The sequence below is a fragment of the Rana temporaria genome, chromosome 5, assembly GCF_905171775.1.
Source record: "Rana temporaria chromosome 5, aRanTem1.1, whole genome shotgun sequence".
Classification (NCBI taxonomy): domain Eukaryota; kingdom Metazoa; phylum Chordata; class Amphibia; order Anura; family Ranidae; genus Rana; species Rana temporaria.
The window spans coordinates 201,965,097-201,981,014 of record NC_053493.1 but is presented as its reverse complement, the minus strand read 5'-3'; the positions used below and the strand labels follow the sequence as shown (position 1 = coordinate 201,981,014).

General features: G+C 40.7%; 1 protein-coding gene across 1 annotated transcript in view; it reads left to right on the top strand.

The window, feature by feature from the left end:
- EPB41L4B (erythrocyte membrane protein band 4.1 like 4B) overlaps positions 1-15,918 on the top strand; it is a 334,961-nt gene that overhangs the window by 296,837 nt on the left and 22,206 nt on the right. Inside the window, exons 8-11 of the mRNA XM_040353483.1 lie at positions 1,260-1,347; positions 5,512-5,600; positions 8,972-9,041; positions 9,131-9,300. Of these exons, the coding sequence (XP_040209417.1) occupies positions 1,260-1,347; positions 5,512-5,600; positions 8,972-9,041; positions 9,131-9,300 (417 nt within the window). The remainder of the gene's footprint in view (positions 1-1,259; positions 1,348-5,511; positions 5,601-8,971; positions 9,042-9,130; positions 9,301-15,918) is intronic.

Sequence of the window (15,918 nt, the reverse complement as noted above, 5' to 3'; positions counted from 1 at the left end):
TTAGCTGCCAAAAGGTCTGGGGCTTAAGTGGTTAAAGATGGATATCTCGGTAACGGCAGCAGCTGCTGCCACAACCGAGATATCCATCTTTTCTGTGAGCGCTCCTTTAAACGATAACGGTGGTCTCGCCACGAGATCATCGTTATTGGCAGCAGGAGAGGGCCCCCGTCTTCCGCGTCCTCCGCCGATTATTGGAGCCATCGGCAGCAGCGGAGGCGATCAGGTCCTTCTCGCTGCTAGGCAAGATGGCCCCCACCCATCTTCATAGCATAGCAGGGCGGAAGCGACTTTAAAACGTCACTTTCGCCCATGCTTCTTAAAGAGACATTTTTCTGTTGTCAGTTTTTCAAATGACAATTTTTTATTTTTTTTTATTTTTATTGCATTTTAGTCTAAATATGAGATCTGAGGTCTTTTTGACCCCAGATCTCATATTTAAGAGGACCTGTCCATTTCTTGTAATAGGAATAAAAGTGACCCTGCACTGCACTGCACTTTTGTAATGGGCATCACAGTGCACCTGCAACTTGTCTGTGGGTTTGCTACACTGATCTATAGACTTCTACTTTATCCTGTGTGTGTAAACTCTTGAATGCAGGAGTTTTGGCGCACTTTCAGAAAGTGCACCACCCCCGCAAGATGTAATAGAAGTCTATGGCTCAGTGCAGCTAAGCTACAGGAGCACTGTAGACATCCAAAAACCCTGAGACTGCTGCTGCGTGCCACCATCTTAAATGCGTTGTAAGCAGCCCCAGTAGACTCCAATCCGCCACTCAAGTGACACTTTTGCTTCTTCCCTGATTGCTACCTAAAAAAGTATATGTAGGAGGCGAAGGAAGGGGAGGAGGACCTCAACCATTACAGGCAGTAACTGGGCACTCCCAGAAGAGAACAGGACTAGGATATGCAAGGAGGGAGTGGCTGTGCCAGGAAATTGACTAGTCAAGTCCAAAGATGCTGTTAGTGAATTTTGTATCCTTTTTTATAGAAAAAAAAACACAGCAAGTAAACATTGTAAAATACTTGATTTATCAGTGTTTTCACCTGCATTTTGTAAATTGATGACCAGGTCTCTTTATGGGTATAGCAGCCATGTTGCATACTTGCACCCTGATTGAATAAAGGACTAGCTGCATGGAAGAAGAGAACATTGGGTTATAAGTAGGCAATGGCTTCTGTAACAGTTTTTTTAAAATGTATTTTTCTCTTCTGATTTGAGTATCTATTTAATTTTTTTTTTTTTTCCCCTTCATTCTAAGGGGTAAAACACCAGCTCAGGCCGAGCTATGTTACTTGAATAAAGCGAAGTGGTTAGAGATGTATGGGGTTGATATGCACATTGTCAAGGTAACATATTTCTTCTTTTGTTGTTATACCACATTTTTTATAAAATGTAATTTTAGTTTATTTAACATGTTGTGTAATGGTGTTGTGAGGCTGTTTAACAAACATTGTGATATCATTTTAACAAGAAAGATATCATTTCATTTAACTTTGTTACAAAAAAAAATCAGGGCTAAACCATGTGGAATATTTTGGTATCCTGCTAATGAGCATTTTTTTTTTTTTTTTTTACACATTCTTTGTTAAAGAAATGGCAGTACAGTACAAAAAGAGGTGTACAAATCGGTCAAAGCTTCCATGACAAAGTACAATACCATAAATTTCAAGGTTACCCAGTACTAAGACCATTTTATTTAAAGCGGTGGTTCACCCTCCTTCACATCATTAGACCATTACATTCGGCATCGTAGCGCGAGCTACGGTATGCCGGTCTTAAATTTTTAATCCCCGTACTCACTGTGCTATCGCTCATTGAAGAATCCGACTCCCGCGGGGAATGGGCGTGCCTATGGAGAGGGAGGATGATTGACGGCCGGCTCTGGCACGTCACGCTCCCCGAAGACAGCCGGAGTAGGTCTCGGCTCTTCACGGCGCCTGCGCACAGGCTATGCGCAGGCGCCGTGAATAGCCAAGCCTATTTCGGCTATTTCCGGAGAAGCGTGACGTGCCAGGGCCGGCCGTCAATCACCTTCTCTCACCATAGGAACGCCCATTCCCCGGAATCTTCAATGAGCCATAGCACAGTGAGTACGGGGATAAAAAATGTAAGACCGGCATACCGTAGCTCGCGCTACGATGCCGAATGTAATGGTCTAATAAAAAAAAACATTTTTTTTTTTTAACAGGGTGAACCCCCGCTTTAAGGTGGTGTAAGAGTACACACAGTAAAACACACATGCTTCTGGTCCTAACTGCAGTATCAGAATACTTTGCTCTAGACAAGCGACTACGGTTTCTAAACATTTTGTTTTTCTGAGAGACTTTAGATGTGTGTACAAATCCAGAGAGGGAGGGGCGGGGGATTAGAGGGCAAAAAAAGGGAGGTGAGAGAGGGGGTGAAGGTAATGGAAGAGGGTAAATTGGCAAGGGAGAGAAGTTCCAACCCCTTCCCTCTTCACAAAGTCCAGTGTGTGTCAGGTCTTGGGGGAAAAAAGTCAAATAATGGACAGCTTACTATCCGAAGGCCAAAGGTGTCTGTCTGTTCCTTATAAAATAAGTATAGTGTCCAGATCTAGCTGTAGGCTAGCAATTATTTTATTTTTTTGTTATGGTAATCAGCTATGCATTGGAAAAGAGCAGAATACCAACAAGAGACTCTGAGAAATCAGTCAGTATTTATGGTTAGTTAGGGTTAAAACTTAACTAGCAATTTATAGCCAATGTTTTTGAAATGGTGAATTTTTAATGGCATAAGTTGTAAATGCAACATGAACCTTAGGACATGGATCCATGTTGCCATTTTGTGTAAACACAATTGAGTTTATGCTGCTACTCTCTTGGTAATATAAACTTGCCTGAACCAGGCAATGCATCTCAACAGAGTATACAGTATGGCAAATATGAGTTTGAGCAATCAAACAGCACAACAAAGCAACAAGCAAAAAAAAAAATCACGTCCTTGTATAATATATAATCTTATGTTAAATAATTAAGAATATTCATACATAATGTCATTATGATGTCATTAAATGTGTGTTTTTATTTATTGCAAGCTACAATTGTGCCTGAATTCTACTTGGTATCCGCTACTTGCAATCCCCTGTTCAGTAGAGTTTAATCAGGGAGAGAGAAGCAGCAGTATGAGTCATTCAACTGTTCTGTTGTGTGAACAAAAGACATGCTGGTAGGAGAAGAGAGCAGAGTGACAGACATACACCTGTCATCTTTAGCTTCTCCTCTCACCGTCAATTCACAGGCTAGGAGCAGGAAGTCGCTACTACCCTCTCTACCAATGATCTGTGAAAAGATTTGCACTTACCGTATATACTCGAGTATAAGCCGACCCGAATATAAGCAGAGGCACCCAATTTTACCACAAAAAAATGGGAAAACGTATTGACTCGAGTAGGAGCCTATGGTGTCCATCTGCATGCCTCACTGTGTCCCATGCCTCACTGTGTCCCATGCCTCACTGTGTCCCATGCCTCACTGTGTCCCATGCCTCACTGTGTCCCATGCCTCACTGTGTCCCATGCCTCACTGTGTCCCATGCCTCACTGTGTCCCATGCCTCACTGTGTCCCATGCCTCACTGTGTCCCATGCCTCACTGTGTCCCATGCCTCACTATGTCCCATGCCTCACTATGTCCATGAATAGACTGATGTTTAACATGGGAGTCTATGAAAGGAGTGCCCGAGTTTGAAAAATCGTTGCTCCCCAGCCGTAGTTCCCCCAGACAACAAACGTTGCACATTTGTAGAGGAGAAATTGGGCTACATGTATGCCAAGATCTGGGTCCAGAGGACCTACGACTGGCTGGTACTGGGTCCACGAAATTACTGGAGAAATTACTGTTTAACATGGGAGTCTATGGAAGGGGTGCCTGGCTTTGAAAAATCGGTGCTCCCCGGCCGTAGGTCCCCCGGACAACAAACTTTGCACACTTGTAGAGGAAGAGTGGGGCTACAAGTTTGGGCTCCAGGGGACCTACAGCTGGTGGGTACCGGGTCCCCAAAGTCCGGGAGATCAGGCGGAAAAAGGTGTCTTGAGTATAAGCCGAGGGGGGCATTTTCAGCACCAAAAAATGTGCTGAGAAACTAGGCTTATACCGAGTATATACGGTATTTAGAATTTATACAGGTACTGAAAAATCCACATTAATGCTAGAAAGTTGACTTTACAAAATAGAATGTAAACACATCATAAGACATAAAACATTTCTTTAGGGGTACCATCCCATAATTGCATTAAAAGATATGATAAAAAAACACCCACTTTGTATGTACCCACAAGGAAAAAGGTAACCTCAAATTTTAAGATAATATATTAATAAACTATTGTTAATTTAATTAAAACGAAACAAAAGCTAGTCAGCCTTAATGACTATAAAAAATGTACAGGTAAAAGATGAGTTTTATAACATGCCCCGAAACGCATTGATGAATAGCGTAATACCTAATCTGTTTGATCACTATATTACGCCACACTTTATGTGCTTTTTTATATATACAATTTATATGAGGGATGACCAAGCGTTCATTTCCTTTTCATAGAATAAAATAATGTTATTAAGGTATTACAGGCGGTCCCCGGGTTTGTGAGTGGCAACAGGTAAAACATTTTAAATGTAGCCCAAAAAAATATTTTCAAGCTTTTTGGGTAGCATAGGGAAGGGTTAACACCTCTGTAATGTTTGCTTTGCTGTCTGTGTCCTTCTTCAGAAGATTTCACCTCTCTTTATGTCCATATGACAATTGGATTTAGAAAATGTTGGGTTGTTGTGGAAACAAGCCTTGGTGATAAAGCAGGAGTGAATTTCCCTTCCTGGGGGTAGATTTCCTTTCACTTCCTGTCGTCTCCCTCCATTTGTAAGTTGGATGTTTGTAACTTGAGATTTGAGGTAAAATTTTTCCTGGGTACATCTAATGCTTAAAAAGTTGTCTTAACATGGGATACATCAGGTAAATTAATGCAACAAAGCATAGGCTTAAAAGATAAATACAGGACTACAGGGAGACATCAGATTTAAGTGCATGGTATGTCAAAAATACTTTCTCCCAAGATGGCAGGAGTCTGCAGTTCCTATCCCTAATTTGGCAGAGGAAGGTAAGGGTATAAAATACTCAAAGTGCTTTAGCCCTGGTTCACACTGGTGTGTTTTGACATGCGATTTGCCGGCAATGGCACCATCCGAATCGGTGCAGCACTGCACCGATTTCAAAATGTCGTTTCTGTACTACTTTTTGAGATTTCGGGCTGCGATTTACATTGACATCTTTGCAGAAACCTGCACAGATGTCTCTGAAATCGGGACTGACATGCAGGAGTGAAATTGTGCGAGTTAAGCTGAGCTTGCACAGCTTCATTCCCGCAGCTTAGTGTGAACCTGGGTTTAATCTGTTTTAGGTCTAGTCTTGTGATCTTGCACCTGCATTTCTGGACAACACATTTGTACATGTTTTACTTGCTTCCGAATTACTTAACTCCATTTATTTTTATGTGTTTAGGGTAAGGATGGCTGTGATTATGCTCTTGGACTGACCCCAACAGGCATCTTAATATTTGAAGGTTCAAACAAAATTGGTTTATTCTTTTGGTAATATATTTTATACTACTTCTTATCACTCACGATTTTACGTTATATTTTTCTTTATAAATGAAAAGATGACTAACACTTTTGCAAGCTTTTAATAAAATAAGGTCACAGTGGGGCAGATTCAATTGAACTTTTGCAACATTTTCCTGGTGACGTGGGTCCTTTAAAACATCCTTTGCCTAGTCCTATACAGTAAAACCTTGGATTGCGAGCATAATTTGCTCCAGAAATGTGCTTGTAATCCAAAGCACTTGTATATGAAAGCAAATTTCCCCATAAGAAATTATGGAAATTCAGATGATTTGTTTAACAACATTAATTCATAAGTCCTTCAGTTTATAGTCCATATAAAAAGATTATAGCATTGTGATAAGTTGTGTAACCATAAAATGTCCATCCACAAATGGAAGCCACCACAAAAGGATTAGAAACAAAATCCAGCAGGAGCTACAAAGTATAAAAGAGAATAGATGCGCCTCTAAGTGTAGCAATATGTTGGATAGAAAAAGATTCTGGACTGCCGCACTCCTTAAAACAATGTCTTTATTGTACAAATGAAATCCAAAAAACAACCAAAACGATGCAGTCAAAATTAAATGAACAACAGGAAAAAGGTGGCTGACATGTTTCACATCATGTGATGCTTACTCATAGCTATATGTTTCTAAATGTTGTACCTTCATTAAACCCTATTGCTACACTTACAGGCGCCTCTCTTCTCTTTTATACCCAGTTGTGATATGACGCTACTCTTTTATATCAAGACATCGCCTGTATATCAAGTCAAAAATTATTAAAATATTTAGCTTGTCTTGCAAAACGCTCTCAAACCAAGTTACTCTCAAACCAAGGTTTTACTTTATTATGAAAGCCATGTATCGATTTCCTAAATAGTTCTGACAGGTGTGCTAAGTTTAGGTAGTTTTTATTTGTGCTACTTTTTGTCACTATGGCAGTGAACTCCCAAAGATATGCATGCAGTTTGCAGATGTGTATTTCCCCATTGTAAATGTCCTTGGAGATATCAGTTAAAGGATTTCTATAAAATGATGGAGCGTCTTCTGGGAAAACACTTCATAAAGTAGTTGGGTAATAGAAGACACTCATTGTATGTATTATACATGTTATTATGCATTATACTTTAATTTTAATTTTTGAAACTTGCAGCTATACCATAACAAATAATGAAGATACCGTTCCCTGCTGCCTCGGGCCAAGTTGTCTCCAACATAAGATATGAAATGTTCGTGTGATTTGGTCCCAGGTCTTTTTATATGATATAATCGTAGGTTTAAAAATGATTGTAAAATTTAAGAAACCTTGAGGTTCCTATGGACATTAAAGAATTTTCATGCATTCAAAGTCAGTTAAGTGAGTGTTCATGTGTTTGTAGGCTCCTCCGAGACAATGGCAGACCTTCAGGCCAAGTTTGCTTTTTGGAAAATCGATCAGCTGGATTTTGACGGCTGATGTTGTTTCCCAAGGTAACTAATGCCTGCAAGGCTCTGTCTCCCCTCCCATCAGGCACAACAATTCCAGTATTCCTAATAGCAACTTAAATGCCTGTATAACTTTCTGGACCTCATGCACACAAGCTTATGAAAATAAACAGCATTTTTTTCTGACAGAATTTGGCAGCAAAAAGGACTCTAATGCTACAATAAGTATGCAAGCATACACATGTACAGTGGATATAAAAAGTCTACACACCTTTGTTAAAATGTCAAGTTTCTGTGATGTAAAAAAATTAGACAAATATAAATAATTTCAGAACTTTTAATGTGACCTATAAACTGTACAACTCAGTTGAACAACAAACTGAAATCTTTTAGATGGAGGGTAGTAAAAAGCGTGAAAATAGCTGAACCGCGTGAAAAACTTCTCAATGTGAAAGGGGCCTAAAACTAATACTTTGTTGAACCACCTTTTGATTTTATTACAGTACTCAGTCTTTTTGGGTATGAGTCTATCAGCATGGCACATCTTGACTTAGCAATATTTGCCCACTATTCTTTGAAAAAACACTCCAAACATGGCAGATTGCGAGGGCATCTCCTGTGCACAACCCTCTTCCGATCACCCCACTGATTTTCAATGGGATTCAGGTCTGGGCTCTGGCTGGGCCATTCCAAAACTTTAATCTTTTTCTGGTGAAGCCATTCCTTTGTTGATTTGGATGTATGCTTTGGGTCGTTGCCATGCTAAAAGATGAAGTTCATCTTCATGTTTAGCTTTCTATCAGAAGCCTGAGGGTTTTGTGCCAATATTGACTGGCATTTGGAACTATTCATAATTTCCTCTACCTTGACCAAGGCCCCTGTTCCAGCTGAAGAAAAAGAGCCCCAAAGCACAAAGCTGCCACCACCATGCTTCACTGTGGGTATGGTGTTCTTTTGGTGATGTGTAGTGTTGTTTTTGCGCCAAACATATCTTTTTGAACTATGGCCAAAAACTTCAACCTTGGTTTCATCAGATGTTTTTATTCATAAGAAAAGGCTTTCGTCTTGCTACTCCACCCCATAGCCCAGACATATGAAGAATACGGGAGCTTGTTGTCACATGTACCACACAGCCAGTACTTGCCAGATATTCCTGCAGCTCCTTTAATGTTGCTGTAGGCCTTTTGGCAGCCTCCCTGATCAGTTTTCTTTTCGTCTTTTCATAAATTTTGGAGGGACATACAGTTCTTTATGATGTCACTGTTGTGCCATATCTTCTCTAATTGATAATGACTGTCTTTACTGTGTTCCATGGTATATCTTATGCCTTGGAAATTCTTTTGTAACCTTCTCCTGACTGATACCTTTTAACAATGAGATCCCTCTGATGTTTTGAAAGCTCTCTGCGGACCATTGCTTTTTCTGTAGGATGCAAGTAAGAAATTGTCAGGAAAGAACTAGAACAGCTGAACTTTATTTGGGGTTAAACAGAGGCACTTTAAATGATGGCCTGTTTAACTTCCTGGATTTACAAAGTCTCACAAAGGCACACATCCAGCTCTGCAACTCTCACTGGCCCTCTTATGACTCACCCCCCCTCTCTTCCAAACTCTCATGAGTGAGAGAGAGAGAGAGCTGTGCATGATGTCATAAGCCTAGGCTGATGACCAGACAAGAAACTGGAAGTGGGCTGTATAAGACACAAAATGTTTTACTATCCAGTTACTATCCAAAACAACAAGGGCAGAAACCTGTGGGATAGCTGTAAGAATTTTATACTTGCCAGAAATAAAATCCCTTCCTATAAAGCAAAGGGAAATATATAGACAGTAGTTCTAGTATGTTTATCTCTTCCCACTACTAATTGATGGCAAAGGCTTTCTTATGTGTCTTAACAGACCTTAAACACATTTCATGTATTCTTGTTACTAGGCCGAAAATTACCAAAATGGATTTTAAGAAAAGCAAATTAACCCTTGTTGTTGTAGAAGATGACGAGCAGGTAAGGTCTACTCACTGTTATTTAGCACGTTCTAGGCAAGCTGATATCCGTTGTTTTATGTCACACAACTTTTCCTTTTCTCACTGTAGGGTAGGGAGCAGGAACATACATTTGTTTTTCGCTTGGAGAATTCTAAAGCCTGTAAACATTTGTGGAAATGTGCAGTGGAGAATCATGCTTTTTTCAGGCTAAGAACCCCAGCAAATACAAAAGCTACTCGATCTGACTTTATTAGATTGGGTTCAAGATTCAGATTCAGGTAAACTTACTTTTATTGTCAAAATAACACCTCTTTGTATGTACTTTTTAAATCACAGTGGATGGGGTTTTATCAAGTAAATTACTGACAAAACCAGATGCCTGTCCGGTGATGTGGCCTTGGGTTTAGCAAAGGATTTTTGTGTGTGTTTGTGATACCTGCTCTTACAAACCTGTATAGCCAACGGATACAATTCTATAATGATCTGTGACCTACTTACCACTGAATGTACCTTCATGAGGTTTTCCTTCTTTATAATTCAAAGTTTTTGTTAATTATTTTCTGAATCTTTTTAATCCAGGGGCACCAAGCAACATTGTAAATACTAATTTACGTTTCCTTGATTGTACAGTACAGGAAACAAGCATATTCTTGCACTACTGGGTTATATGGTGCTACCTTCAGGTGATTGGACACTGGCAAACAGAACTATAAGGACCTCTGACATTTATTCTCAGTTGTTTTTTTTTTCTAGTATCCTAAGGCCTCATGTACACTGCTGCTGGTAAGCAGATTTTTAGGAGCAGTCTGCATTGTTTTTCAGCTGCCCCTGAACTCTCCCCTATTGTCATATTAGTACCATACACAGGGTCGTTTATAGCCCTTTCTAGGCAGTTGAGTTAAGAAGCATTTTTTTGTAACACAAAAAATGGGTTCAGATGGATGTTCAGAGGCATTTGAAACTCCAAATGCCTGCAACAGCTGGTAAACTCTGTTAAATGCGATAACTGCCGTTTTAGCAGCGTTTTGTTTACAGACATTATTCATAAAAAAAAATAATACATATTTTTTTATTTTTTTTTTAACAAACGCTTCTAGACCAAAACGTGGCAAAACTGATATTTTTAGACGCCAGTTTCTAGCTGTCAAGTTAGGTTGTTCAGGAGAGGTTAAACAACGTCCCATGTACATGAAGCCTTAGGTGGTGGATGTGTTTTTAATTTTTTTATATATTTTCTGCTCCATATTGGCTACATACCAGTCCTTCTGGCTATCTATGCAGCTTCCAGATACGTACGCTAGGCACGGGTACTGTACCCAGGCCCAGACAAAATGATGAAGGATGCGGGACCAGCCTGTAAAGTCGATTGGGGTGCTAGATCCTGCATTAGGTGCTCCTCTATGGTATGTTCTACAGCGTGTGGAGTGCCGCAGTGTCCTATACAGGTCCAAGGCAGTGGTATCACATCCAGGTGTGACCCAGTCCCTGGAGGCTCTTTCAGGAGTATACTCTTCCAAAGTGTGTGCAGTGGAGGTACTGCATTTCCCCTAAATTGTGGCTGTGTTCTTGCAGGTTGCTGAGCAAGGAAACTGTTCCTTTTAAGAAGCTTGCCCCTTTACTTCTTGCCTGGGCCTGGAATGGATATACGTATGTGTGTGTGTGTGTGTGTGTGTGTGTGTGTGTGTGTGTGTATATATATAATTTTATATACACAGTGGATATAGAAAGTCTGCACACTCCTGTTAAAATGTCAGGTTTCTGTGATGTAAAAAAACGAGACACAGATTAAATAAGAACTTTTCCACCTTTTATTTGTGACCTTATCCACTTCAATACCATGCACTTACACCCCCTTCCTGCCCAAGCCAATTTGAAACTTTCTGCGCTGTTTAAACAACAATTGTGCAGTCATGCTACACTGTACCCAAACAGAATTTTTATCATTTTGTTCCCACAAATAGAGCTTTCTTTTGGTGGTATTTGATCACCTCCTGGGATTTTTGTTTTTGCTATACAAATAAAAAAGAGCAGTATAAACTGCGTATTTTAATAGTTCTTGCATGTCAAGTCAAAAATGATCTACTATGGTATTTAGAACAAGACTTAATTAACTTATCTAAACTTACTATATTCATATATTTTCCAGCCAGACTACAAGTCTAGCAATCTGACATATAAATAAATGATAAAACAAAAACTGTTCTTATTATCAATAAACTATGTTTAACTTTTTAAATCATAATGACAACAGAAACTACCCAAGTGACCCTGATAAAAAGTTTAAATACCCTGGTGATTTTGGCCTGATAACATGCACACAAAGGGGTTTGAATGGCTATTAAAAGGGAACCATCCTCACCCTTTGATCTGTTTTCTTGTAATTGGTGTGTGTGTGTGTGTGTGTGTGTGTGTGTGTGTGTGTGTGTGTGTGTGTGTGTGTGTGTGTGTTCGTATAAAAGGTCAATGAGTTTCTGGACTCCTGACAGACCATTGCATCTTTCATCCAGTGCTGCACTGACGTTTCTGGATTCTGAGTCTGGCGAAAGCAAAAGAATTGTAAAAGGATCTGCGGGAAAAGGTAGTTGAACTGTATAATATAGTAAAGGGATATAAAAAGGCATCCAGAGAATTGAGAATGCCAATCAGCAGTGTTCAAACTCTAATCAAAAAGTGGAAAATGAGAGGTTCTGTTGAAGCGAAACCACCAGGAAAATTGTTGTGGATGCAAAGAAAAACCCACAAATAACTTCAGGTAAAATCCAGGACTATGAAAACGTGGTGTGGCAGATGCACACTAAGGAGGCACTTGAAGAAAGATGGGCTGCATGGTCGAGTCGCCAGAAGAAATCCATTACTATGCAAAGGCCATAAAATATCCGCTTGCAATACGCTAAACAGCACAGAGACAAGCCTCAAACCTTCTGGCACGGTCATTTGGCGTGATAGGACCAAAATTTAGCTTTTTGGCCACAACCATAAATTCTTCATTTGGAGAGGAGTCAACAAGGCCTATGATGAAAGGTACGGAGGTGGATCGCTAATGTTTTGGCGATGTGTGAGCTACAAGGGCACAGGAAATTTGGTCAACATTTTTGGCAATATGAATGCAGTATATTATCAAATACTGAAGGAACATTTTGCATTCATCAGCCAGAAAGCTGCACATGGGACGTATTTGGACATTCAAACATAACAATGATCAAGTCAACCTTTTTATTGGCTACAGCAGAATAAAGTGAAGGTTCTGGAGTGGCCATCTCAGTCTCCTGACCTCAATATCATTGAGCCACTCTGGGGAGATCTCAAACGTGCAGTTCATGCAAGACAGCCCAAGAATTTACAGGAACTGGAGGCTTTTTGCCAAGAGGAATGGGCAGCTTTACCACCTGAGAAGATAAAGAGCCTCATCCACAAATACCACAAAAGACTTCAAGCTGTCATTGATGTTAAAGGGGGCAATACACGGTATTAAGAACTGGGGTATGTAAACTTTTGATCAGGGTAATTTTGGGTAGTTTCTGTTGTCGTCATGATCTAAGAAGAGTAAACACAGTTGATTGATAATGGCTTCAGCCAAACATTAACCATGAGTGAAAGAAAAGTTTTTGTATTATCATTCATATTCCATGAAAAATGGACAAGAAATCATAAATTCTGCCAGGGTATGTAAACTTATGAGCAAAACTGTATATTGTACATTTAAATCAGTCCTTGCCCTCCAGGAGCTTACACACTAAGGTTGATTTATGATGGATAACTGAGCTTTTTTTCTTGCTGTGCTCTAAGGCTGCTTTCACACTGAAAGTGCCCAGGCGTCGGCAGTAAAACGTCTGCGGTTTTCCCGGCATTCTAGCGAGTGCGCGCCGCATCACTGTGTACTCGATGCGCGTGCCTGGCTGCCGTGATGGCCGCCGGGCACCCGCGATTGCTCATTACAGAGCAGGGACGTGGCGGCTGGGTTGAATAAAAATCGCAGATTGCCGCTATCCCCTATTTTGTAGACGCTCTGGCCCGGATTCACATACAGCGGCGCATAGTTATGCGGGCGTATCGAATATACGCTACGCCAGCGTATGGCAGAGCGGCGAGCACAGTATTCACAAAGCACTTGCTCCCAACGTTGCGTCGGCGTAACGTAAATTCGTAGGTGTAAGCCGGCCTAATTCAAAGTAGGTGGAAGTGGGCGTGATCCATTTAAATGAAGTGTGACCCCATGCAAATGATGGGCCGAACGAACGGCGCATGCGCCGTCCTGTGGACGCAACCCAGTGCGCATGCTCAGAATCACGTCGGAAATACTCCCTAAGATACGTTGAATCACTGCCTACAACTTGAACGTAACCTACGCCCATCCCTATTTTTTTTTTTTACCAAAAATATGTAGAATATGTATCGGCCTAAATTGAGGGAAAACATATATTTTTTTCTATGTGGGGGGGGGGGGGGGAGGGAGAATTATCAAAATTAATTTGGGTACAACGTCGCACAATTCTCATTCAAAGTGTGACAGTGCTGAAAGCTGAAAATTGGCCTGGGCAGGATGGGGGTGGAAAGGCCCGGTATGGAAGTGGTTAAATACAAAGCAATACAAAAATAATGTGCGTATTGATAAACATAATGGGCCAGATCCACAAACATGTAGAACGGCGCAGCGTATCAGAGATGCACTACGCCGCCGTACCTTACCTGGCGTTGTTTCAAATCCTCAGCGAATTCGCGCCGTAAGTTACGGCGGCGTAGTGTATTTCTGGCGGCGGATTTTAAATTGGGCGGGTTTCATTTAAATGAAGCGCGTCCCCGCGCCGAATGGACTGCGCATGCGTCGTCGCAAAATTTCCTGCCGTGCATTGCGCTAAATGACGTCGCTAGGACGTCATTTTTTTTAACTTAGACGTGAGTTACGTCCATCCCTATTCACGGACGACTTGGGCAAAAAAATTTTTTTTTCAAATTTCGACGCGGGAACGACGGCCATACTTAACATGGCAAGTCTACCTATACGCCGCAAAATACCAGCTTTAACTATTCGCCGGAAAAAGCCGACTACAGACGACGTTGGAAAATGCGATGGCCGCGCGTACGTGTGGATCGTCGTAATTCGCTAATTTGCATACCCAACACTGAAAACGCCACCCAGCGGACGCCAAAGTATTGCATCTTAGATCCGAAGGCGTACGAAGACGTACACTTGTCGGATCTAACCCAGAAGCCGTCGTATCTTGTTTTGAGGATTCAAAACAACGATACAACGCAGGAAATTTGAAAGTACTTCGTCTGTGAATCTAGCCCAATGTGACTATCAAAAATGAAAAAAGTTGCATATTCAAAAAGAAATCCAAACCTGTGTCAAATGTAGAAACATAAATACAATTGTGCAAAGAACTGAAATTTCAATCCATTCAGATATCCTAAAGTGAAAAAAGTGCAGTCTGAAACAAATCTTCAAAAAGAACGAAAGCGGTGCGTTCACACCATCTCTGTGATAAGTATCAGAAGAAATATACCACCAAATATGAGTTGTCATATAGCGCTCAAATATGCGTATCCCCATGGGAATGGTGTGATATCCTCCTGTTTTGCTTTATGTCTATTAAATGTCTAAAGCCAAGAGCGCTTAGACTTCTATAGTGTTTCAAAGCTTTTACTAAACAGAAATAAATGCACATACAACTGTTCAAAACACGATTCGTAGTTACAAAATATGCCTACAACACGCACAAACCTTTCTAGCAAAAAATAAGCATGTACAATATGTATGCAATAAGTAAACAGTTACTCAACTTCTTACGCTGAATCAATCTTCAAACATCTCAAAAGTTCTCCAGCTTCTAGCAGCCATGTCTTCCCCAAAATTGTAGGCATATTTTGTAAGCTATGAATTATGTTTTGTGCAGTTGTATGTGCGGCTTTTTCTGTTTAGTAAAGCAATGATACACTACAGAAGTCTAAGCTTCATTGGCTTTTACTGCAATAACCTTTTATAAAAGACAAAAGCAAAAGATTTAGTGGCTCATTGCCTGGATTTGCGCTAAAGCTCAACTGAAGTAGATTGGTTTACACTTCCTGCACACGCTACATATTGAATCTGTAAAGAGGAAAAAGTCAGAGTTAGAAATAGCCTTGCTGAAGGAGCAGCTTGCAGAGGCAACTGAGTGTTTGGAAGACACTGCAAGCAAGGCAAATGATTTACAATGTAGGGCATTCAAAGTTAAACCTGCAGTGGCTTCAAAGTGCTTCCTTTCTCATTTTTTCTTTGATGTCGCAAATGTATGACGGCTATTACGTAAAGCTGGAGGTGTCTTGCTATGGATATTTAGATGATTTTATAGAAAATGTATTTGGTTAGATTGCATAGTTAGATCGTGTGCTGTGTTAAGAAGCCATGCTCTCCCTAATGATATGCAAATAAACCAGTCAAATTGGTTTAGGAGCTAAAAAGAGGACAGGATAGGATTTAAAAACGGAAGTTGGGGGAGGACTTTAGGATTTTGAAAGAAGCATGTGGGCAAAGGAATTTTTTTGGATGACAAAGAGGCAAGACGTTCGTTTAAAGCTCAAGGACTTTGGAGACATTTTGAGTTGGACTCTGAGCAAGGAACCATTCGATGACTCCATCAATTAAAGTTGAATAACTGCTTAGTTTACTTATTGCATTTATACAAATATTGTACATGCTTATTTTGCTAGAAAGGATAATTGACACTGATGCACAGGTTCGTGGGCATGTCTACGCACTGGAGGTGGAGTTGTGACATCACTGGCCTCACTTCCCAGCTCTACACTAGTGGCAGATTAGCAGTATGCACAGTCCTGGAAGTGTCCATGCATGTCACTCCCTGCTGGAGGTGGTATGTACAGCTGGGAGGTGGGGCCAGTGATGTCAGGACTCCGCCACC